Here is a 24637-nt window from a genome sequence, read left to right as displayed (position 1 = left end):
CTCCATCCAGGTAAATATGAAAGATATAAAGTCACCATCTTTTTGTATGGTTGAATGGTATTCCATGGTGTACATATACCTACAGTTTGTTAATCCATTTCTGAGTTGATGGGCATTCAGGTTGTTTCTACATCTTGGCGATTGTAAATTGAGCTGTGATAACAATCTAGCGCAAATGTCTTTATGATAAAATAATTTTTTTTCCTTCTGGTAGATGCCTAGTAGTGGGCTTGCAAATGGAAGGTTTCATTTGAGTTTTGGGGGGGATTCTCCATACTTCTTTCCAAAGAGATTGTATGAATTTGCAATCCCACCAACGGTGTGAAAGCGATCCCTTCTCTCTATATCCATACCAGCATGTGCAACTTTGGGAATTAGAGATGTGGGCTACTCTTACTGGGGTTAGGTGATATTTCAGGGTGGTTTTGAATTGCATTTCTTTGACGATTAGGGACGAGTAGCATTTTTTCATATATTTGTTAGCCATTCATCTATATTCTTCAGAGAAGGTTCTGTTCATGTCTCTTGCCCAGTGATAGATGGGATTGTTTCCTCTTTTTATTTTTTTATTGATTAATTTGAGTTCCCTATAGAGCCTAGTTGTCAAGCCTTTGTCCAATTGGTAACATGCAAATATTTTTTCCCATTCTGAAGGTTTTCTATTTGCTTTAATTGTTGTGTCCTTAGCTGTGCAGAAGTTTTTCAGTTTAATTAAGTCCTATTTGTTTATTTTTGTTGTTGTTGCAATTACCAGTGAATTCTTCTTTATAAAATCTTTCTCCAGGCTGACATCCTCAAGAATTTTTCTCACACTTTTTGCTAGGATTTTTATCATTTCATGTCTTAGATTTAAATCTTTTATCCATCTTGAGTCAATTTTTATAAGTGGTAAAAGATGTGGGTCCAATTTCAGTTTTTTACATGTGGTTATCCAGTTCCCCCAGTACCATTTATTGAATAGGGAATCTTTCCCCCAGTATATGCTTTTGTTTTGTTTATCAAAGATCAGATGGCTATAAGAGACTGGTTTCATCTCTTGGTTTTCTTTTCGGTTCCATATGTCTATGTCTCTATTTTTGTACCAATTCCATGCTGTTTTGATCACTGTGGACTTGTAACATAACCTAAAGTCTGTTAGAGTGATACCTCTGGGTTTATTTTTATTACTAAGAAATGCCTTGGCTATATAGTTTTTTTCCCTCATTCCATACAAAATGAATAACTATTTTTTCCAGTTCTTCAAAGTATGATGTTGTTATTTTAATGGAGATTACATCTTGACTTTGGACAGGTTCATTACAATGTGTCTTGGAGATGCTCTGTTTGTGTTCAGATGACACAGGGTTCTATATCGTCTCAAAGAAGTGTTTCAGAATCTTTTGTGAAACTTGGGAACTTTTCATTTATAATATCCTACAGTAGGACTTCCATTTCTTTGGGATGTTCTTCTTTCCTTTCAGGGATACCTATAATTTCATATCTTTGAATGCTTCCTGAAGTCCTATAATTCTCTGAGAGAATATTCTACTTTCTCTCTCTTCTTTTCTGCCTCTTTAACTACCTGGGTTAGCTCAAGAGCTTTATATTCTAGCTTTAAATTCTTTCTTCTCCATGATGATCTAGTATTGATACTTTGTACTGCATCTTTAAGTTCCCCAATTGACTCCTTCAATTCCTTAAGCACCACTATATCCTTTCTATAGTCTTCATATCTTTCATCCATTTTTTGGTTCTATTTTTCCACTTTCTCATCAATTGTCTTTATTGCCTTTACCGTCCATATTTTAAATTCCCTTGCTGTCATTTCCATTAATTCTTTATAGGTGGAATCCTCTGTGGTGGTTGCTTCATGATCCCTTGGTGGAGTTGCTGTGTTTTGGTTCTTCATGTTGCCAGAATTTTTGTGTTGGTTCCTCCTCATGTGTGTTATCTTCTTGTTCACTTCCTTCCCTCTACTTTTTTCCTTCTTACTCCCCCCTTCACTTTAAACTACCTTGTCTCAGAGCTTTGGTGTTGAAATGGCCTTTTGGTATGAGACCAAAAGGAAGAGAGGGGTAAAGAATGAGAAGGGAGAAAAAAAAGAAAAGAGAAAGAGAAAAAAAAGAAGAGGGTAAGAGAAAAGAATTGATGAGAAGGAGAGAAGGACTGAAAGAAAGAAAGAGAGCAACAGGAGAAATGCTGATGATTGGCAGGGTGCTATGAAAACTCCTGAAAATCTAAGCCTTTGGGGAACTAGGCTGGGTGGATCTCTTGAAGTTAAGAGTTCCTTATCAGCCTGGGGAAAAGCAAGATTCCACCTGTGCCTAATATAGAAGAAAAAGAAAAAAAAAATTAGTATGTCATAGTGAGGACCTCCTAATATCATCTTTCCAAAGACCAAAGCTAGGACACCCTAGACTCTGAGCTCATGATGTCCTTGAGCCAGACCAAAGCTATGATGCCCCAGCCAAATGAATAGCCTTGACTCTGCAGCACTCAGAGAAAAGGAACAAAGATAATAAAAAATAAAAAGAAATAAAATTAACAATACAATTATAAAAGGTAAAGAAAAAAGGACATATCTTAGCTGTGTATGAGAAATTTATGTGGGAAAGATGAGAAAAGTAGAAAAATCTCTACCAAAAGAGAGGGGAAAAGGAGAGAAGTAAAAGAGTAGAAAAGAATAAAGGGGGCTGAAAAAAAATCACAACAAAAATGGAGGAGCCCTTGCTATTGAAGAAAGTAAAACTGAAAAAATAAAAATACAACCAGACAAAAAACAAAACAAAACAAAAAACAACCATAACAACAAAAAAGAGAAAAGGAAAAATAATTAAGAAAAAATTGTGAAAAGGAGCAAAAATGGAAGAAATTTATATATGTGTGTATACATATCACAATATGTGGTGGACACTAGGTGGTGTCATGGTATAAAATGGAAGCTGGAAGCTACTTTCTAGTTGCAGAGGAGATTGGGTCCTACCTTCCCAACTTATTTGCCCTCAATCAAGGCCTTGTCACTTTGTCATTCAGTCCTCGAGTGACTGGGGTCCTAAAGCTCTCACCAGCTTCCTTAGGAGGCCTGTTAAACAGTGCCCCCTGACAATGTGGCATTTCTGGGGGTGCAGGATCCACTCAGCTCACCCCAACGATGGTTGTCTTAGCTTATAAAGCACACCAGAGCCAGCTATGCTCTAGGACCTTGCAAAATGTTCCTCTGGTGTGGCCTTCCCATAATGGCAGTGCCCAGTTAGCAGCCAAAATGATGGGAGATCCACCCCTCCTGGTATTTAATCTTGGTCACTAGATGCTGCTCTAATCTCCTCACTTGTTTAAGCAGTTTAAACTGCTCACTGGAGCTGTTTAGTCCAAAATCAATAAACTTCAGGACAGCCCTTTCCTGTCCTCAGACTGCATGAGGGGCGGTCAGCTGGCTCCTGCCTGCACACAAGCACTTGTCTTCTGTGCTAGCTCTCCTCAGCTCCAAACCTCTTCAATGGCTCCTGGAGTCTAACATTGCTTCACTGTGCCCTCAGAGTGATGTCCCTGTGTAAGGTTAAAATGAAGTAAGTATTCTCTGTTCTGGGATCTGAGAGTCCACCTTGTGAAAAGCATCCCCAAAGTAGTTTGCAATCAGTAGAACTGCAAGCATGGGTTGGTTTTATTCACAGCAGAGAACTACATGTGAAGCAAATGCACAATTATTTCTCACCTGATGAATTTATGAGCCAATTGTTCCACAAAGTAATAGATTTCATTCCAGTGATGCAGCACACTTCCCGATCTAGGAAAACAAAAGCAGATATTGCTTGACTCATGCGTTCATTTGTCTTTACCTTGTATTATTTCTCTTCACATTCTGTTATTTTGCATTTCACCTGTTAACTGTACTCATTACCTGAAACTCCTATAACTTTGGAAATTGTTCAAAAGTCTATAGATTTTGTGGGTGGTGTCTGTGGCTCAAAGGAGCAGGGCGCTGGCCCCATATGCTGGAGGTCGTGGGTTCAAACCCAGCCCCAGCCAAAAACTGCCCCCCCCCAAAAAAAAAACCCCTACAGATTTTCTGTTAGAATTCTTAAAATTGTTGTCAAAATAAAGAAAAAAGAAAATTCCTCCCATCCCACACATGAAAATAAAAGCAAACCTCAAGAGATTCACAGGTTGAGTTTCACACCAAGCACAAATGGACAAAGATACACAGCCTCCACGGCCAGTGTCCAACTTGCTTTGTGAATATAGATGCAAAACTCTCTAAATAAAATATTAGGAAAAATAATACAGCAGATCAGGAAGACAGTGCTTCTGCCAAACACTATTGATGTGCATTGCCACTGCTGCTCAAACTCTCAAGAGTACCTTTTAAAACCAAAAAACTTCAAGCGCTTTCCAAAGCAGAACTCACTCTTTGTCATTGCAGCTTAAATGAAACTCATAAGAAGTTAAGTTAATGACTTAACAGTCTATAGGATAAAGACCTTGGGGTGAGGTTCTAATACCACAGTATTAAAACATATGGTTTTGAGGTAGGAGATACATGGAAACCTGGGGAGAGGGAAGTGTAATAGGCATGATGTGAAAAAGTGGCCTTTTTTGTCAGTACTGAGGGGTTCTTTCTGCTCAATTTGCCTGGGATCCATTTACCAGGCCAGAGCATCCACAGCTGGGGGATGGCTCCAGGGTGGAAAGGAGGAAGGTGATGTATAAAGGCATGTGGTGCCCAGGGTTTAGCTAGATAGTAAAAGTCTTTACTTAGGTCAGCAAAAGGCAGACATCTGTAAATAGACCACAAAATCCAAAGCTAAGAAACTCAGGACTCTGTGGTCTATTTACAAATTTTCTTTGTACCTGTTACCTGACATCTAGCACTGTTCTCAAGCTTCACCTTGGGCATTGCCCTTGGCTACTCTAAGACTGTGAACTATTCATGAATGTCAGAATCTGGCACTACTACTGAATCTGCTACTACTACTACTACTACTACTACTACTACCTATTAGGTTTTCCAGAGAAACAGAACTAATAAGAGATTATATATATAATATTTGTAATACTCAAGTGACATTTGACTTCTGCAATTACAAGAGGTGCTCAACATGATTTGTAGTCATCTTTTGTTCTTGGTATATATCGAACATAACAATTTTAATATAGTTATTTCCTTTTTTAAAAAAAGAGAAAATAATACAGCAGAAATTTAAAAGAATATTAATTGGTGGAGTTTATTTCAGGAAGGTAAGGACAGTTCAATATTTAAGGAAATCTGTTATAATCAATCATAGTAATAAAAGAAAAAACACTACACATCCTTTCATTATATTAAAAAAGAGTCCTCTTACTGACAAAAGAGGGAAATTGTTCCATAGCGCACATGGAATCATAGAATTTTAGACTTGGAAAGGGGGTTATTTCCCAACTTTTACTTGTGTCACTAGTACCATTTCCTAGAGTTTCAATCCGGCTTGTAAATATTTCCCACAGTGCTCCTACTCAGAGCATAGCAGTGGGTCCCCAGTAGATTCTTCCTATTTGAACCTATTCTTTTCTGTAGCTATGATGCCTCCCCCTCTCAGCAGAGTTCTGCATTTCTTTCTGTCTGCCATTCTAATCACTATAGAGGTTGGAGTTTGCTTCTTCTATGCTGACGTTCTGTCCTGCAAGCATTTTCCACTGGTTTCTGATTACTTTTATTTTTATGCATTCATTTACAATTTAAACTTCCAAAGAGTTATCTTTCCTATTTTTTTGTTTGTTTCAAACCATTTCATAGATGCATAGTATAGTAGAACCTCCACAGTTGATCACTGCTGACATTGACCACTTCCTGAAGTTCACCTAATTGGCAAGCACGACATGTATGTATCAGTACAACAGGCCTAGTACCTCTGTGAGCACCTCTGCATGTTGACCAGTTTGGTACAGTACCTTGAGTGGACAACTTAGAGCAGTTTTACTGTATTTGAGAAAATATTTTTGCCTTCCTTTTGATGATACTATGTCCCTAAAGTTACTCATTCTGGTTGGGCTTATACTATCTCTACCAGGAGAATTTATTTTTTTCTGTTCCATATCCAGACATAATCTATTTGTTCATCCTGAACAAAACTGACACAATATGTTGTGTTAAAGACTATATGACAAAGAGTTCTCGCTTTCCCCAAGTTAGTATATTACTTAAATTCTAGAAAAAATTATGAAAGGATTTTTTTTTTATAAATAGAAACTTAAAAGGGATTTTAAAAATGAAATAAAGATTAATGATCTAAAAGTAATGAAGACAATTCTGGAAAAGAAGACAAAGCCAGAGAGCTTGCTTATCAGATATAATGACCCTATATGACCCTATATACATGATATAACAGATGAGCTATGGCTGCATAGTGTCAGAGATGATTCGTATTGGGAAAGGAGAGCAAACACTTCAACACTTGATGTGACAACTGGATTTTGAACTGAGAAAAAGTCTAATTGTAACTTCATACCAAATGTAACCCTAGATGTATTCCAAAGACTAATGGGAAAAACACATGGATGAATTGTAGATGATTTTATATCCTCAGGGCAGTGAAATCCTTAACACAGATTTGGAAAATAGTAATTGTTTCTCAAGAAAAGAATAATTTTGACTACCTAAAGTGTCAAAATTTCTGAACAACAAAAGGATACCATAATCAAGTTAAAAGCAAGAACAGAATGGCAGAAGATGCTCTCAAAAAATATAAAAGGCAAAGGATTAGTGTCTGGGACATGTAAATTGATAGAAGTGAATATTAAAATGGCAAATAACAGAAAAATAGCAAAAGGATCAAAATAGGTAATCTCTTAAAAAATGGTAAATCAGCATATGAAAGAATATTTCACTCCTCCAGTAAATATAGAATGCTTATCTTGACAATGTAAAATACCACTTTATACCCTTCGGATTGGCAAAAATTAAAATGTCTGACAATAGTAAGGATTGGTAAGAATATGGCTAAGGAGGACAGCTCCTACATGGCTAGTAGATGTAGAAACTGAAATTACCTTGGAGAGCAATTTGAAAATACCTAATGGGGTTCAAGATAACATTTCCTATGACCAGCAATTATGCCTCTGGGACACTTTCCCACATAATCAAGGGGAAATGCACAGCATCTTTTAGAGTGATGGTCATTGTTACTTTTAAAGAAAAATATTATAAAGGATTTGAAAATACACCAGTAGATATATATTCACACACACATTTCTTTAAAAAATGTGAAAATGTGTTAACATTTGCTCATTTTACGTGAACTCATAGGTTTTCATTATCTTTTGTTCTTTTTTGAAGAAAATAGATTGTACAAGAAAATAGAATCTTACAAAGGGCACTGTACATCTACAAGGAGTTGAAAAATGGATTCAATCCTGGATCATCCCACATATAAGAGCTATTAATTATAATTATTTTATTTTCATATGCTAATCTTAAACCCTACTTTGGTTAATTTGAGACAGTATTTGGCATAACCAACAGTAGGATAATTGTATCAGGGATTTCATATTTCTTATTAACAATGAAAAATAACTTATCTCCCAGCACTAACCATAGCTGCCCAAGGTGCAAAGATAAATAAGAAATAGTGATTCCTTCCAGAACTCAGAGTGGAGTTGGAGAAGACAGAAGAATTGAAATGTGATATGTCATGACAAGTGCTGCAGGTGAGGTCTGTGCTTTTGGAACAAAGAAAAGGAATGGCTTGCTCTGCCTGTACGGGCTCTGAAGGGGATGGTCTTTAATGTGGATCTTGAAGGGCAGGTAAAGACTTGTGGGAAAGAGAAGAGAAAGAGCACCCTCAGTGAAAACCAGTGGAGCACGCCAGGGCAGGCTGTTTGGGAAGAGCAAGCAGTGTCATGAGACAGCACCATTCAACACAGAGAGGAGGGGCAAGGAGCTGAGGAGATGCAGAAGGAAAAGGGGAGCAGAGGGGCAGGGCCCCCTCCTGTCAAACGTAGCCCTTTCCAGTTCTGCTAGCTCAGCCTTGATACATATTCCCTCTGCTTGGGACACTCATTGTCCATGTTGGCCAACTCTGCCTCATAAGATTCAGCTCAGTCGCTCCTTGTTGCTCTGGACCAACACAGACAGGACTCACTCTCTGTGTCGTGCTCTCAGAACTCCTTGAACAGCTGTCAGTACCCTCTGATATTGGGTTGCAATAGGTTTTAAAGACGTCTCTGCCACCTAATGGTCAACCTGTTTGTTAAATGAAAGAACATGGAAAGAAGAAGCCTCTATTGCTCATGGAAGCCTCATGACCATCTGCCAATTGGATGCCACCTGTTCTTCCTGGGCTTGGATAAATATCCTAGGTTTGGGATCCATTTGGCTTCAGCCAACTCCATGACCCTATGTGAACCAAGGAGCCTTCTCAGATGGGTCAATAATTCTAGCGCATAGCTACTTGGTGACGTAATCATCAACAGCAGATCTCTTAGCTCAATGGCATCTGGCATCTCCCAGAAGCTCACCAGAACTGTATACTCTAAGTCTAGGCTTCCAAGGCCTTAGAAATCGTCTTCCATTAGGACTCAGTCATCCTCCTGGACAGGAATCACTTGTATAATTCAAGTCTCACAGACTAGTCCATGGGGTAGATGCACTGGCCCTTGGGTTCTTGGGTGAGAGTATGGCAGACATGATGCAATACAGTCTACCCGCATCAGAAGAGGCAGCACAGACTGCCTGTAAACCATAGTCCAATCCAGAATTCAATAATGCTCTATATTGGAATCAAGAGTTTTCCTTGAACACCAGCCATCTGTGACTACTTTTGAAACACAGTACTGTTTTTGGTCCTTACAGCCAGGACAATTAATCTCTGAAACTTTGGTTACTGAGGGGTAGGGTAAGATGCCTAATGACTAGTGAGGAATCCCCACACCTCTTCCAACCCATTTCCTCATCAATAGAGAAGTTCTGCAGTGAAGAAATTACACTGAGAGGAGAGGCTGAATGTTGGTGAAACAGGAGCTTCAACTAAACTTGCAAGATTATTCCTGACTTGCTGCTGCAGGAGCGTGAGTTTGAAGTATACCTTTTTGGATTACTATTTATTTTGGCCCTATTTCACAGCCACAAGTCAACTTGCATTCTTTTACTTATTAAACAGGGTCATCAATGATAATTCACACTTTCTTCTGCCTTAACACACGTCATCATCACTATTCTTCTATCTTACTGAAAAGTAACATTTATACAATTTTAGTATTTACCTGATTTGTTGATGTTAGATAATAGGGAAGATCCGCAAAATATCCTTGGATGTTGAGAAAAGTCTACACCCATTAAAAACTTTCTTACTAATGGGCAGGCATGGAATTTTCTCAAGATGAAAGTAAAATGAGACCTCTACAACAAATCTGGAGGCAGGGAGGTGTTGGCAGGTTTGCTTCTCTCATCCCATCTGTGCTAACAGCTGCCCTGGCACGGCTGGAGTTTATTGTTTCATATACTTAAATGATTATATTCTTTACACAGTTAGTTATTTAAGCCTTGGCCAAACTATATCCCCTTTGAGCCACACTTGAGGTGTACATAGCATGCTTCCTTAAGCAGCAAAGGTAAAAACATAACCTTCTATGACTATGGGACCAAACCAGTTTGTCTTCTCTGCATTACCTTGGGATTCCAAGGGGCCTCAGCTACTAAAAAGGGAAGGAAATAGGAGGTTATCTGCACCTGTGCCTTGGACTCCTTCTGCTCTGAGGCTTTTTGACCTACACACACAGGCGCTGTCCTACCAAGATCAAATCATCCTTGCAAAAGGAAAGAGTCTTGTGTCAGCTGCTTATGGTTTTGGCATTGAAGTGAGCTTGTTAGGGGTGCTCCTCACATCTCTTTAACCCACATTCCCAGTGGCAGAAGGCTCACCTGCCTGATGCCACAGCCCTCTCCCTGTCTCACCACCACCACTGACCACAGCTGGACTTCCTACTCTTGACTACTGAGACTGCAATCAGACTCCTGCCCTTCTCCCATAGGGACATATTTTCAGATTTGGAAACTGCCTTAGTGGCTACTTCCAGAATAATCCATGCAGGGTGGTGATTCAGATCCTTGCTGTCCTCTCAATTTTGGGGACCTAAATGAACTTCTGGTCACAACCAGGAGAAGCCATGTGTAAGTTGGGGAAATGGCAGAAAGTGGATCCAATTCCTGCTTCTCTCCACTCTACAACATGTAGAATATCTCATTTATCATGCTAGTCTATTTAAGAATATAATGACCTTAAATCCTAGCTAAGAGTCCTGATAACAGTTTCACACAGTATGGTTCACCCAGCCATCACTGCAAGGTAGAAATAAAAAATTCCTTCCAAACCCAAAATAACACATTAGATGCTGATGTGGATTTTTTTTTCCAGAGTTGCTTTTTTTTTTTTTTTTTTCCGGCCCTCCAACGGTCTGAGGGACAGCGAACTGGCCCCCTGTTTAAAAAGTCTGAGGACCCCTGTTTTAGAGGAATATCACAATATCTGTTATATATAATAATGAACATGTATCAAAACTATATTTTCCAGAGTTGCTTTTAACAAGTAATTGCTGGGCAAGCTATAGTCACAGATAGTTGCAGTGCCAGGTTCTAGAAAGCAGTGGATATGAAAGGCCCCTGATTTGACACAGTTAAATTCTAACGCAAATGCAGTTCTAGCCCCTGAATGCATCTATGGGTCAGCTTGGGATCAGGATCATACACAGGGGCCAGGCCCCTTTTTCGGATTTTGTGCCTCTGTTCCATAAGTATAAATCTGAGCAAAATTTGTAATGCAAGTTGTCTCCCAGTAATTCTGCTTGAAGACGGTCTTAAAGAATACTCTGTTTTAAGATTTATTTAATACACTTGGGTACTCTCAAAACCAGAGTAAATGCCCTCCCATGTTATCATCTGGGCTTTGAAGAAGGGATCACCAGACCATGGGAAGGAAAGCCACTATCCTCATTACTAATCCCAGAAGATCACTGCTGAAGGCAGATGCAGTTTCTTACTTTTTTGTTCCTCTGTGCTTTCTCTAGTGTTTGGAACGCGGTAAGAAGTCAAGAAATTTTTGTGACATTGCACTCAGTGGGTGTTCCCAGTGCAGGATTTTGCACGGAACCTGGCAATGTTCTCAGATTGCCATTCAATTATTTCCAAGGATCTAATATGCAAAGAGTAGGAGCAAAATAAGAACTCCAACTCTCATTCTTATTTGTTTTCCAAAATGCATTCTTTTCTGTTTATGTGAGTTTCCAAACCTCCCTGTGGTTAAGCTCTTTAGAAAACACAGGCTCTTTCCATTAGCCACATATACAGCTGGAGTCAGAAAGAACTCAGTGGGCCAAACTGAGTTTAAATTGTCCCCACTTCTTTTGCACATTAGTTAGAATATAATTAAAGGGAAAAAGAAAGCTTGCAGTTGGAACCATCATGCAAGTCTCTTAATACTGTAACAGCAGAGTAGTCCAAGGATGTGAATTAGAAAACTTTCCATCCCTGCTTTTCCTTAGCCCCACCAGACTAAAGTCACTGACGTCCTTAGTAACCCACTCAGGTCCCCCATCAATCACGGAAGAGTACAGATATGTTCAGTAGCCTCAGGCACCATTATGTGGGACCTGCACAGTCAGTATTACAGCCAAATCTTCCTCCTGCTCACAAAGCTTGACCTGATTCTTACTCTTCTCCAACTTCTTTAGATACCAGCTTGGACCCAAACCAACTCATTGAGCACTGTATTTTGAAATGGGGCCACCCAGCCCGTGCCCAGGATGCCCATCCCCATCCGAATGACTTGTGATGAATTTCCCATTAGTCAGTCTAACTGATGGCTATGAAAACAATGACTTTTAAGCTGGAGAATCCAATTTATTCATGATTTGGGAAATCAATTTGCTGTGATGTTTCCAGCATTAAAAAAAGAAAAAGAGTTGTTAAAGAAATAGCAGAATATATTGCATATATTAATAGAAAGAATGCTACTTGAGACTTCTGGTCAATTATGTGTAAGTATTGTATAGATACTGCATCAAGATGTTATACAAATTTTTTCTTATGGATCATGATCAAAAAGATATTGCAGCAAAATATCTCCTCCTTACACCTCCATTCTGCCTTCTCCAATACTACCCTACCACCACAGGCAAATATTTTCTGATATCAATTATTGGTACGTGTGGTGTAAATTCAACACAAAAGCATTGTTGCTGTTGAGAACACAGACAATTGGCTGCTGCCCAAAATTGAAATGCACAGCTGTGGCTCCACTTTCCACACTCTCCAGAGTCACACAGACAACATGCCAGTAGTCACTTTGCATCCCTCAGAAAGATACAAAGGGGATGACAGGCCAGCACCATCTAAGAGTGGCTACGGGTGATGTCACTAGGAAGGAGTGACTCGGAACGAGGGCAACAAAGGACAGAATATTAAAATATTGTATTATAAAAGCAAAATGCTCATTGTTGGAAATTTGGGGGTGGAGGGCAGGGAAGAACAGGTAAATGGAAGAAAAAAAATTGCCTATTATTCCATATCTCAGAAATAATCATTGCCCACACCAGAGACTCTACCTTCAGACATTCCCCAAGTATATATGCATTGCGCATTTGTAGCTTATGGTCACTGCTCTTTTCACCTAATTTATGATTATGAACAAATTTCATTTCATTAAATAACCTTCCCCAGCATCACTCATAACATCTACATTTTCTCTATTTCACAGACATATCATTATGGGTATAATTCCTTTTTTGTACATAGGGTTGTTTCTACTTTTTTTTTTTTTGCAATTACAATAGCATTATGATGAGCACTATTGTAACAATATCTTTATATATATAACGGAGGCATTGTTTTGACATTTTTACTGTACTTTTCTCATTGACATTTGCACAGAAAATTACCTATCACACCCTAGTCAGTCTAAGGCATCCATCTGCAAGGGGCAATGGCAAAAAAGTGGGGAATTGACTTTTTCCAGCATGGATGCAAAGAAAAGGGAAGAAAAAGTTAATATTTGAGGTTTAAACCAGAATTTTTGCAGGAAAATAAATGGTTGGAAAGCAAGACTTTGTCAAAAGAAAAGATTTTCTAAATTCCTTTAGCAGTTAAAGAGCCAAATGTAGTGGATTCAGGTCATAGTATCGAAGACATAATTTTGAGCCACACCCCTGTCTCCCTCTCCCTGGGCAACCAGGGGAGGCCGGGCATCTTCTCAGGTGGCAACCACCACGGAACAGATCTGGGACGGAAACACAGGCTCCCTGAGACTTCAACCCGAGTAACTGTTTCACTAGGGTTGAACAGAGACCAGCTGAAAACAAGACACAACCACTTAGCCCCACCACACCAAACATGTCCCCAGTTTCTCAGGCCATAGCACTGTACGGGTCCTCAACAAAGCTCCAGGGGAAAAATCAAATGGTGTAAAACAATCATGGGGAGGAATCACCAGAAAAACTCTGGTAACATGAATAACCAGAATAGATCAACCCCACCCAAGAAAAGATATGGCAGACGTAACTGAAGATCCCATTCATAAATAGCTGGCCGAAATGTCAGAAATCAAATTCAGAATTTGGATTGCAAACAAGATTAATAGAATGGAGGAAAATTTGGAATTAGAAATTTGAGCAGCAATTCGAAAGTCAGAATTAGAAATTTGAGGAGAAATTCAAAGTTGTCTCAAGAATTTAATGAATTTAAAGACAAAACCACCAAAGATTTTGAAGCACTGAAGCAAGAATTTGCAGACCCTCAAAGATCTGAAAAATACAGTAGAATTCCTCAGTAACAGAGTGGAGCAAGCAAAAGAAAGGATTTCTGACATTAAAAAAGCCTTTGAACGCTCCCAAACTCTCAAAGAGGAATAGAAATGGAGAGCAAAGGGTGGCACCTGTGGCTCAATGAGTAGGGCGCCAGTCCCATATGCTGGAGGTGGCGGATTCAAACCCAGGCTCGGCCAAAAAACACACACACAAAAAAAAAAAAAGAAAAAGAAATGGAGAGCAAAAACATCATTCTCTCAGAGAGCTCTGGGATAATTCGAAGAAGGCTAATATCCGCCTCATTGGGATCCCTGAAAATGATGAAGTGGCCTTGCAAGGCACAGAGGCCCTTCTCCATGAAACTATGAAAGAGAATTTTCCAGACATTCCAAGAGATTCTGAAATTCAGATAGCAGACAGTTTCAAAACCCCAGTACGACTCAACCTGAATAAGACATCCCCCAGGCATATCATAATTAACTTCACTAAAGTTAATATGAAGGAGAAAATTCAGAAAGCAGCCAGACGTAAGAAATCCATTACCTACAAAGGGAAGAATATTAGAATGACTGCAGATCTCTCTGCTGCAACTTTTCAAGCCAGAAGAGGGTGGTCATCAACTTTTAATCTCCTAAAGCAAAATAAGTTTCAACCCTGGATCCTGTATCCAGGGTTGAAACTGAGTTTCATTTAAGATGGAGAAATTAAATACTTTAATGACATTCATTAAATGTTGAAGAAATTTGCCATAACCAAACCAGCTCTTCAGGATATTCTCAGACCTATCCTCCATAATGACCAGCCGAATCCTCTACCACAAAAGTAAACTCACTCAGGAACTTGTGATCAAACTCCAATGTCCACAGTGGTGAAAGGATTAAAAATGTCCACTGGACTTTCGAAAAACTCGATACCCAAAATTTTACCAGACTTACCAATATTCTCCATTAATGTGAATGGCTTAAACTGTCCTCTAAAGAGGCACAGGTTAGCTGACTGGATACAAAAACTCAGGCCAGATATTTGCTGCATACAAGAGTCACATCTTACCTTAAAAGACAAATATAGACTCAGGGTGAAAGGATGGTCGTCCATATTTCAGGCAAATGATAATCATAAAAAAGCAGGTGTTGCAATTCTATTTGCAAACACAATAGTCTTTAAACAAACAAAAGTAAGGAAGGATAAGAATGGTCACTTCATATTTGTTAAGGGTAATACTCAATATGATGAAATTTCAATTATGAATATTTATGCACCCAACCAGAATGCACCTCAATTTATAAGAGAAACTCTAACAGGCATGAGCAACTTGATTTCCTGCAGGTCCATAATAGTCAGAGATTTCAACACTCCTTTGGCAGTGTTGAATAGATCCTCCAATAAGCTGAGCAAAGAAATTTTGGATTTAAACCTAACCAGTCAACATTTGGATTTAGCAGACATCTACAGAACATTTCATCCCAACAAAACTGAATACACATACTTCTCATCAGCCCACAGAACATACTCCAAAATTGATCACATCTTAGGTCACAAGTCTAACCTCAGTAAATTTAAAGGAATAGAAATTATTCCTTGCATCTCCTCGGACCACCATGGAATAAAATAAAAGTTGAACTCAGTAACAACAGGAATCTGCATACTCATACAAAAACATCGAAGTTAAATAACCTTATGCTGAATGATAGCTGGGTCAGAGATGAGATTCAGAAGGAAACTGCCAAATTTTTGGAACAAAACGATAATGAAGACACCAATTATCAGAACCTCTGGGATACCGCAAAGGCAGTCCTAAGAGGGAAATTTATAGCACTGCAAGCCTTCCTCAAGAGAACGGAGAGAGAGGAAGTTAACAACTTAATGGGACATCTCAAGCAACTGGAAAAGGAAGAACATTCCAACCCCAAACCCAGTAGAAGAAAAGAAATAACCAAAATTAGAGCAGAATTAAATGAAAGTGAAAAGAAAAGAATTATACAACAGATCAATAAATCAAAAAGTTGGTTTTTTGAAAAGGAAAATAAAATAGATAAACCTTTGGCTAACCTAACCAGGAAAAAAAAGAGTAAAATCTCTAATCTCATCAATCAGAAACAACAAAGATGAAATAACAACAGAGTCCTCAGAAATTAAAAAAATCTTTAATAAATATTACAAGAAACTTTATTCTCAGAAATATGAAAATCTGAAGGAAACTGACCAATACTTGGAAGCACGTCACCTTCCAAGACTCAGCCAGAATCAAGTGGAAATGTTGAACAGGCCAATATCAAGTTCTGAAATAGCATCAACCATACAAAATCTCCCTAAAAACAAAAGCCCGGGACCAGGTGGCTTCACGTCAGAATTCTACCAAACCTTTAAAGAGGAACTAGTATCTATATTACTCAACCTGTTCCAAAATGTAGAAAAAGAAGGAGCACTACCCAACTCATTCTATGAAGCAAACATCACTCTGATCCCCAAACCAGGAAAAGACCCAACAAGAAAAGAAAATTATAGACCAATATTATTAATGAATATAGATGCAAAAATATTCAACAAGATCCTAACAAACAGAATCCAGCAACACATCAAACAAATTATACATCATGACCAAGTCGGTTTTATCCCAGGCTCTCAAAGTTGGTTCAATATATGTAAATCTGTAAGTATAATTCAGCACATAAACAAATTAAAAAACAAAGACCATATGATTCTCTCAATTGATGCAAAAAAAGCTTTTGATAATATCCAGCACCCCTTCATGATCAGAACACTTAAGAAAATTAGTATAGAAGGGACATTTCTCAAACTGATAAGAGGCCATCTACAGCAAACCCACAGCCAATATCGTATTGAATGGAGTTAAATTGAAATCATTTCCACTCAGATCAGGAACCAGACAAGGCTGCCCATTGTCTCCACTGCTCTTTAACATTGTAATGGAAGGTTTAGCCACCCCAATTAGGGAAGAAAAGGTGATTAAGGGTATCCATATAGTGTCAGAAGAGATCAAACTTTCGCTCTTTGCGATGATATTATTGTACATCTGGAAAACACCAGGGATTCTACTACAAAACTCTTAGAAGTGATCAAGGAATAAAGCAGTGTCTCAGGTTACAAAATCAACATTCATAAATTGGTAGCCTTTATATATACCAACAATAGTCAAGCTGAAAAGACAGTTAAGGACTCTATTCCATTCACAGTAGTGCCAAAGAAGATGAAATATTTGGAGGTTATCTAACAAAGGACGTGAAAGATCTCTATAAAGAGAACTATGAAACTTTAAGAAAAGAAAATAGCTGAAAATGTTAACAAATGGAAAAACATACCATGCTCATGGCTGGGAAGAATCAACATTGTTAAAATGTCCATACTACCCAAAGCAATATACAATTTTAATGCAATCCCTATTAAATCTTCACTGTCATGTTTTAAAGATCTTGAAAAAATAATATTTCGTTTTATATGGAATCAGAAAAAACCTCGAATAGCCAAGAAATTACTTAGAAATAAAAACAAAGCAGGAGAAATCACGCTACCAGACCTCAAATTATAGTATAAATCGATAGTATCAAAACAGCATAAAAACAGAGAAGTAGATGTCTGGAACAGAATAGAGAACCAAGAGATGAATCCAGCTATTATTTGATCTTTGACAAGCCAATTAAAAACATTCAGTGGGGAATGATCTTTGACAAGCCAATTAAAAACATTCAGTGGGGAAAAGATTCCCTATTTAACAAATGGTGCTGGGTGAACTGGCTGGCAACCTGTAGAAGACTCAAACTGGATCCACACCTTTCACCGTTATCTAAGATAGACTCTCACTGGATTAAAGATTTAAACTTAAGACATGAAACTATAAAAATACTAGAAGAGAGTGGAGAGAAAACTCTTGACGAAATCGGTCTGGGTGAGTATTTTATGAGGAGGACCCCTCTCACCCCCCGGGCAATTGAAGCAGCTTCAAAAATACACTACTAGGACCTGGTCAAACTAAAAAGCTTCTGCACAGCCAAGAACACAGTAAGTAAAGCAAGCAGACAGCCCTCAGAATGGGAGAAGATATTTGCAGGTTATGTCTCTGACAAAGGTTTAATAACCAGAATCCACAGAGAACTCAAACGTATAAGCAAGAAAAGAACAAGTGATCCCACTGCAGGCTGGGCAAAGGACTTAAAGAGAAACTTCTCTGAAGAAGACAGGTGCACGGCCTACAGACATATGAAAAAATGCTCATCATTTTTAATCATCAGAGAAATGCAAATCAAAACTACTTTGAGATATCATCTAACTCCAGTAAGATTACCCCATATCACAAAATCCCAAGACCAGAGATGTTGGCGTGGATGTGGAGAAAAGGGAATACTTCTACACTGCAGGTGGGAATGCAAATTAATACATTCCTTTTGGAAAGATGTTTGGAGAACACTTAGAGATCTAAAAATAGATCTGCTATTCAATCCTATAATTCCTCTACTAGGTATATACCCAGAAGACCAAAAATCACATTATAACAAAGATATTTGTACCAGAACGTTTATTGCGGCCCAATTCATAATTGCTAAGTCATGGAAAAAAGCCCAAGTGCCCATCGATCCACCAATGGATTAAAAAATTGTGGTATATGTACACCATGGAATATTATGCAGCCTTAAAGAAAGATGGAGACTTTACCTCTTTCATGTTTACATGGATGGAGCTGGAACATATTCTTCTTAGTAAAGTATCTCAAGAATGGAAGAAAAAGTATCCAATGTACTCAGCCCTAATATGAAACTTATTTATGGCTTTCACATGAAAGCTGTAACCCAGTTATAACCTAAGAATAGGGGGAAGGGGGAAAGAGAGGGGAGGGAGGGCAGAGGATGGGCGGAGGGAGGGTGATTGGTAGGACTACACCTGCGGTGCATCTCACAAGGGTACATGTGAAACTTAGTAAATGTAGAATATAAATGTCTTAACACACACAAACACACAAAAAAAGAAGACATAATTTATTTTGGTGAAGAGGAAATCTGTGCCTTAGAGCAGACAATATGATGGCAGTATTGAAAGCTTTTGCTATCTGGGTTTTATGCGCAGAAAAGAGAGAAAGGGATAGAAGCCAAAAATGGGGGTTTACGTTTGAGTTTCCAGGAGGCAATTGCCTTGACAACTGCCCCTGTATCCAGGTAAAACAGGCTATGCAGTGAGGGTGGGTAGAGTAAGGATCGATTGATTTCATTATAGTTTTAATTTGGATGCGTATAATTACAGACCACAAACTTTTCTCCCATATTTTTTGTTCATTTGAGTTCCTTTGTATCAATTAGGGCCAGCTACATAATTTACAGAACCCACTGCAAAATGAAAATGCAGGGTCACCTGTTCAAAAATTAAGAATTTCAAGATAGCAAAAACAGAGAATTAAACCAAGTGCCAGGCCCTTCTACATGCGTGGCCCTGGGTGATTGCACATGTCCATGCCCATGAACCTGACCCTGGTATCGATATTCTTTGCCCATTTTCTACTGGGTTGCAAATGTTTTCTTAGTCCAGAGGCCAGAAAACTTTTTCTATGAAGGGACAAACAAAATTTTGAACAGGGTGGGGATGGGGATATGGTCTCCATGGCAACTGCTCAACTCTTGTTTATAGTACAAAAGCAGTCATTGATACTACATGAACAAAATGAGTGTGGCTGTGCTTCAATAAAATTTTATTTACAATAGGGCGGCACCTGTGGCTCAGTCGGTAAGGCGCCGGCCCCATATACCGAGGGTGGCGGGTTCAAACCTGGCCCCAGCCAAACTGCAACCAAAAAATAGCCGGGCATTGTGGCAGGCACCTGTAGTCCCAGCTACTTGAGAGGCTGAGGCAAGAGAATCGCTTAAGCCCAGGAGTTGGAGGTTGCTGTGAGCTGTGTGAGGCCACAGCACTCTGCCGAGGGCCATAAAGTGAGACTCTCTCTACAAAAAAAAAAAAAAAAATTATTTACAATAACAGGTTACAGGCCATAGTTTGCCAACCTCTGTTTTAGATAATCACTTTTTCTCAGTCTTGTTTCTTTCTAGTTCCTATATTCATTGTTATGTTTTTCTCACAATAGGATAATATAAAATTCTATATATTTTTCCCCGATAGCAGAAGTTTTGGTATAGTTCACTATTCATTTCCTGTTATTTATTGCTGAGAATGTGAACTGGAAAAATTGTGCCTGGGGATATATATGAAGGCATTCTTTGTGACTTAATAAATATTGCATGGATTTGAAAGAAAAGTTTATTTTCTGTGGGGTATAGGGTTTGAAATATATTTATTAAATCAACCTCATTAATTATTATTCATATCCTTCATATCTTTTGAATGCTTAAGTATTCAAAGAGATGTCTTTCAGATTCTGCTGAGAAAATATGGTTTTTATCTTTGGTGGTCAAAATAAATGTGAGTTATTTTAATATAGTTCTTAAATATTGAAGCCTCCTTGCATTCCCAGGATAAATTTTACTTGGCCTTAGAATATTATTCTTTTGCTACACTGTTAGTTTTGTTTTAATGTATTTAATTTTGAATTTAAAGTTTTTATTCAAAAGTTGGTAGGAAGTTTTGCATATGAAGTTCTTACCTTTGGTAGGTATTGATATCAGATGTACACTAGCTCCTTAAAGTAAAAATTCTCTCCTTCCCTGTTTTCTGTAAGAGTTTAGCACTGAAATTTTCTATTCCTTAAAGATATGATAGAACTTGCCATGAAACCAGCTGGTCCAAAATCAAAGGACTTCCTTACAAGGACAAATCAGTCTCCCGTGAATACCCAGATTCTATTGGAGGGAGAAAGGCAAAATCTGAGAGTGAGCATTTTACCTAAGGAGATTTTTGAAAATCACCAAATTGCACTATTATTACTACTTTGATTCAAAAATTAGGAATCTCGGCCAGGTGTGGTGGCATGCACCTGTACTCCTGGCTACTTGGGAGCTTGAGGCAGAAAGATTGCTTTAGCCAAGGAGTTTGAGGATGACTCAACATATGCTCATCTATAAATGTAGTTCACCACATAAATAGATGCAAAAACAAACACCATATGATCTTTTCAATTGACACAGAAAAAGCACTTGACATAATTCAGTACCTTTTCACAGTAAGAATGTTCAACAAAACTAGTATAGATAGGGCATTACTCAGTACCATTTTCAGAAGCAACAAAGAAAATACCTAGGAGTATACTTAACAACAAGGTGAAAGACTTCTATAGGAAGAGTTATGAAACACTGAGGAAAGAAAGTGCAGAGGATGTAAACAGGTGGAAAAATATATCATGCTCATGGATCAGCCAAATCAACATTGTTAATATGTGTATACTACTCAAAGTAATTTATATATTCAATGCAATCCCCATTAAAATGCCAATGCCATTTTTTTGCAGATCTAAAAAAAATAATAATTCTATACTTTATATGGAACCATAAAAGACCCTGAATACCCAATACAACCTTAAAGTGGGAGACATCATTTTACTTGACTTCAAGCTATACTACACGTCAACAGTAACCAAAACAGCATGGTACTGGCACAAAAACAGAGACATAGACCTATGGATCAGAATAGAGAAGCCAGAGATGAAATCATCCTCATATTCCCATCTGATTTTTGACAAAACAGATAAAAACATATGCTGGGGAAAAGATTCCCTATTCAATAAACAGTGCTGGGAAAACTGGATAGCCATATTAAAAGAATGAAACAGGATTCACACCTCTCACCACTCACAAAAATTAACTCATGATAGATAAAAGCTTTAAAACCTAAGGCATAAAACTACATGAATTTGAGAAGAAAATGTTAAAAAACTCTTACAGATATTGGCCTAGGCAAATAATTCATGAAGACTCCAAAAGCAATCACAGCAACACCAAAAACAAATAAATGTGATCTAATCAAATCAAAAAGCTTCTGCACAGCCAAGGACACAATCAAAAGAGCAAATAGTAGACAACCCACAGAATGGGAGAAAATATTTGCATGCAATACATCTCATAAAAGACTGATAACCTGAGTCTACAAAGAACTTAAGCAAATCATCATGCAACAACCAAACAATCCCATTAAAAAGTGAGCAGAAGACATGAACTCTAACTTTCAAATGAAGACATACTAACGGCCAACAAACTCATTAAAAAAAGGCTTACTGTCTCTAATCATTAGGGAAATGCAAATCAAATCCACATTTAGATATCACCTAACTCCAATGAGAATGGCTTGTATTAAAAAGTCCCCAAACAGATGTTAGCACAGATGCAGAGAGAAAGGAACTTTCGTATGCCATGGGTGGGACTGCAAACTAGTAGAACCTCTATGGAAAGCTGTAAGGAAGAACTTAAAGTAGAGCTGCCATTTGATCCACTAATCCCAGTGCTGGGCATATACCCAAAGGAAAAGAGGTCATTTTATAAAAAGTAAATCTTCGCTGAAATATTTCTAGTAGCACAATTCAAAACTTGCAAAGACATGGAAACAGCCCAGTGTCCACCAATAAATGAACAGATTAATAAATTGTGGTATATGCATACCACAGAGTACTACTCAGCCTTTAAAAAAAAACCCAAAAAACAAAAAATGGCAATCTAGTATATTTTGTGACAAGTTAGATGGAACTAGAAACCGTTCTTCTAAGTGAAACATCACAAGAATAGAGGAAATAACACATGTACTCACTACCAAATTAGAACTAATTGATTAACACTTAAGTGTACAGAGGAAAGTAAATCTCAATGAAAATCAAGCTGAGGGGGAAGGGATAGGCAAATTCACACCTATTGCACATTACCTGGGTGAAGGGCATTATAACTATGACTCAATCTGTATAAAAAAATAAGTAAATAAAATGTGTACCCCCTAAAATTCTGAAATTTTTTTTAAAAAATTAATTTATAAAACAAGAATACATGTGGAGGGAAGGGTAGAGAAAAGAGGCAAAGAGACCAATTTACTGAATGTTTCCATGAACTGGGTGAAAATGGTGAAGGCCTGAGCTAAGGCACCATCAAGGTAAAGAACAGCAAAGACTTAGGAAAGATATGAGAGATGGACATCAGGCCCTGAGGGTGAGAAAGAGGATTATTCCCAGTTCTCTAGCTTACATGGCTGGGCTGATGACACCATCATCCACTAAGACTAGAAACAGAGGAAGAGATAACTTCAGAGGAAAACATCATCCCTCCACTGAAATTCTGACCCTCCTTGCCTCAGTGGTACAATTCTTTGCTGGTTCTCTTGGGACTATTGTGACTACTCCTTGTCAGCTCTGTTTCTTCTTTTGCCCAGACAGTGCCTGTTGGCAATTCCTCTGGGATGGACCCTGGCCATCTTCCTCTTCAACTCCATCTCTTCTTGACATTTTAAAATACTGATGTTGGGGGCGGCACCTGTGGCTCAGTGAGTAGGGCGCCGGCCCCATATGCCGAGGGTGGTGGGTTCAAACCCAGCCCCGGCCAAACTGCAACAACAAAAAAAAAATAGCCGGGTGTTGTGGCGGGCGCCTGTAGTCCCAGCTGCTCGAGAGGCTGAGGCAAGAGAATCGCGTAAGCCCAAGAGTTAGAGGTTGCTGTGAGCCGTGTGACGCCACAGCACTCTACCCGAGGGCGGTACAGTGAGACTCTGTCTGTACAAAAATAAATAAATAAAATAAAATAAAATAAAATAAAATACTGATGTTATCTTCATGTTATTTATTATCCACACCCACATTTTCGACTACTACCATGGGGTTAATAACATTCAAGCCTTTTGTTTCAGTTCCAGAGTATCAATCCTACCATCTATACCACATCTCCATGCAAATGTCCCACACGTTCAGACTCCACACATCCACACCAAGCCTTTCTTTCCTCTGACACCTCCACCTCATGGTTCCTACTCTCTTCTTTCCAGTTCACTCACAGCAAATTGCTTGTTCAATCTTGTTGCTCCCTCAATACAAAGAAGCACCCAATTTCATTTATTCTTTTTTCCCTCATTCTCACTACAAGAATAGATGGTAAATATATATTTCTAAAACACACACACAAGCTTGTCAATTTCAACCCTGTCACATTCATATCACAAAGAGTATGTGTCACTGTTCTTTCCCATATCTTGCCCCTCTCTTTACTTTGTCTCCTGACAAAATCCTGCTCAACTTTCGAGTTCCAGATCCAAAGTCTTCCTCTGTGAAGCCTCCTAAGTCCATCGCATATCAACCAAACTTGATTATTTCATGAACTGCTTCCCCAGTGCTTAGTCTCTTCTATTAACCAAGAGTCCTTGAAGAACTGTGGCATGTCTTAGACATTTCACAATTCCAGAAGTTTACCAAAATTTGATAACTATTGAATTGAACTGATATATTCCTCACCCTAGCCAGGTAGTCCTGCTTGGAATCTAGGGAGGTGTCCTTTGTTAAAGGGTCACATCCTCTTTCTCTAGGGGTAATTACCACCACCACCACCTACATTGTCATTATCGTCACCATGACCATCATTCCTATCACTGCCATCTCCACGGCCATCGCTATTATCATAACCATGGTTACCATCACTATCACCACTACCATCATGCCATCATGATCATCACTTTCATGATCACCGTTACCATCACCTCCATCCTTACCACCATCACTTCCACTACCCCCACAATCACCATCAACACTACAACCACCATCACCACCACCAGTACCATCATTACCATCATTACCATCACAGTCACCACTGTCACCACTGCCCATCATCATCCCCATCACCATCAGCTCCACTATCATTACCACCATCACCATCTAGCATCTGGGCACTCGTGTGCCAAATGCTTGGTTAAAAGTTTTAATCATACTTAATCTTTATAACACTTATGTGAAGCAGAAGTGCTGGGCGGTGCCTGTGGCTCA

At 38.6% G+C, this 24637-nt stretch overlaps 1 protein-coding gene across 1 annotated transcript in view; it reads right to left on the bottom strand.

Moving 5' to 3' along the window:
* The window catches only part of ANTXR1 (ANTXR cell adhesion molecule 1), a 265145-nt gene that overhangs the window by 231153 nt on the left and 9355 nt on the right, over window positions 1-24637 (bottom strand). The window contains exon 2 of the mRNA XM_053588536.1: window positions 3692-3763. Coding sequence (XP_053444511.1) covers window positions 3692-3763 — 72 coding nt within the window. The remainder of the gene's footprint in view (window positions 1-3691; window positions 3764-24637) is intronic.

Source organism: Nycticebus coucang, chromosome 4, assembly GCF_027406575.1.
Source record: "Nycticebus coucang isolate mNycCou1 chromosome 4, mNycCou1.pri, whole genome shotgun sequence".
NCBI lineage: Eukaryota > Metazoa > Chordata > Mammalia > Primates > Lorisidae > Nycticebus > Nycticebus coucang.
This window is presented reverse-complemented; position numbering and strand designations above follow the sequence as displayed.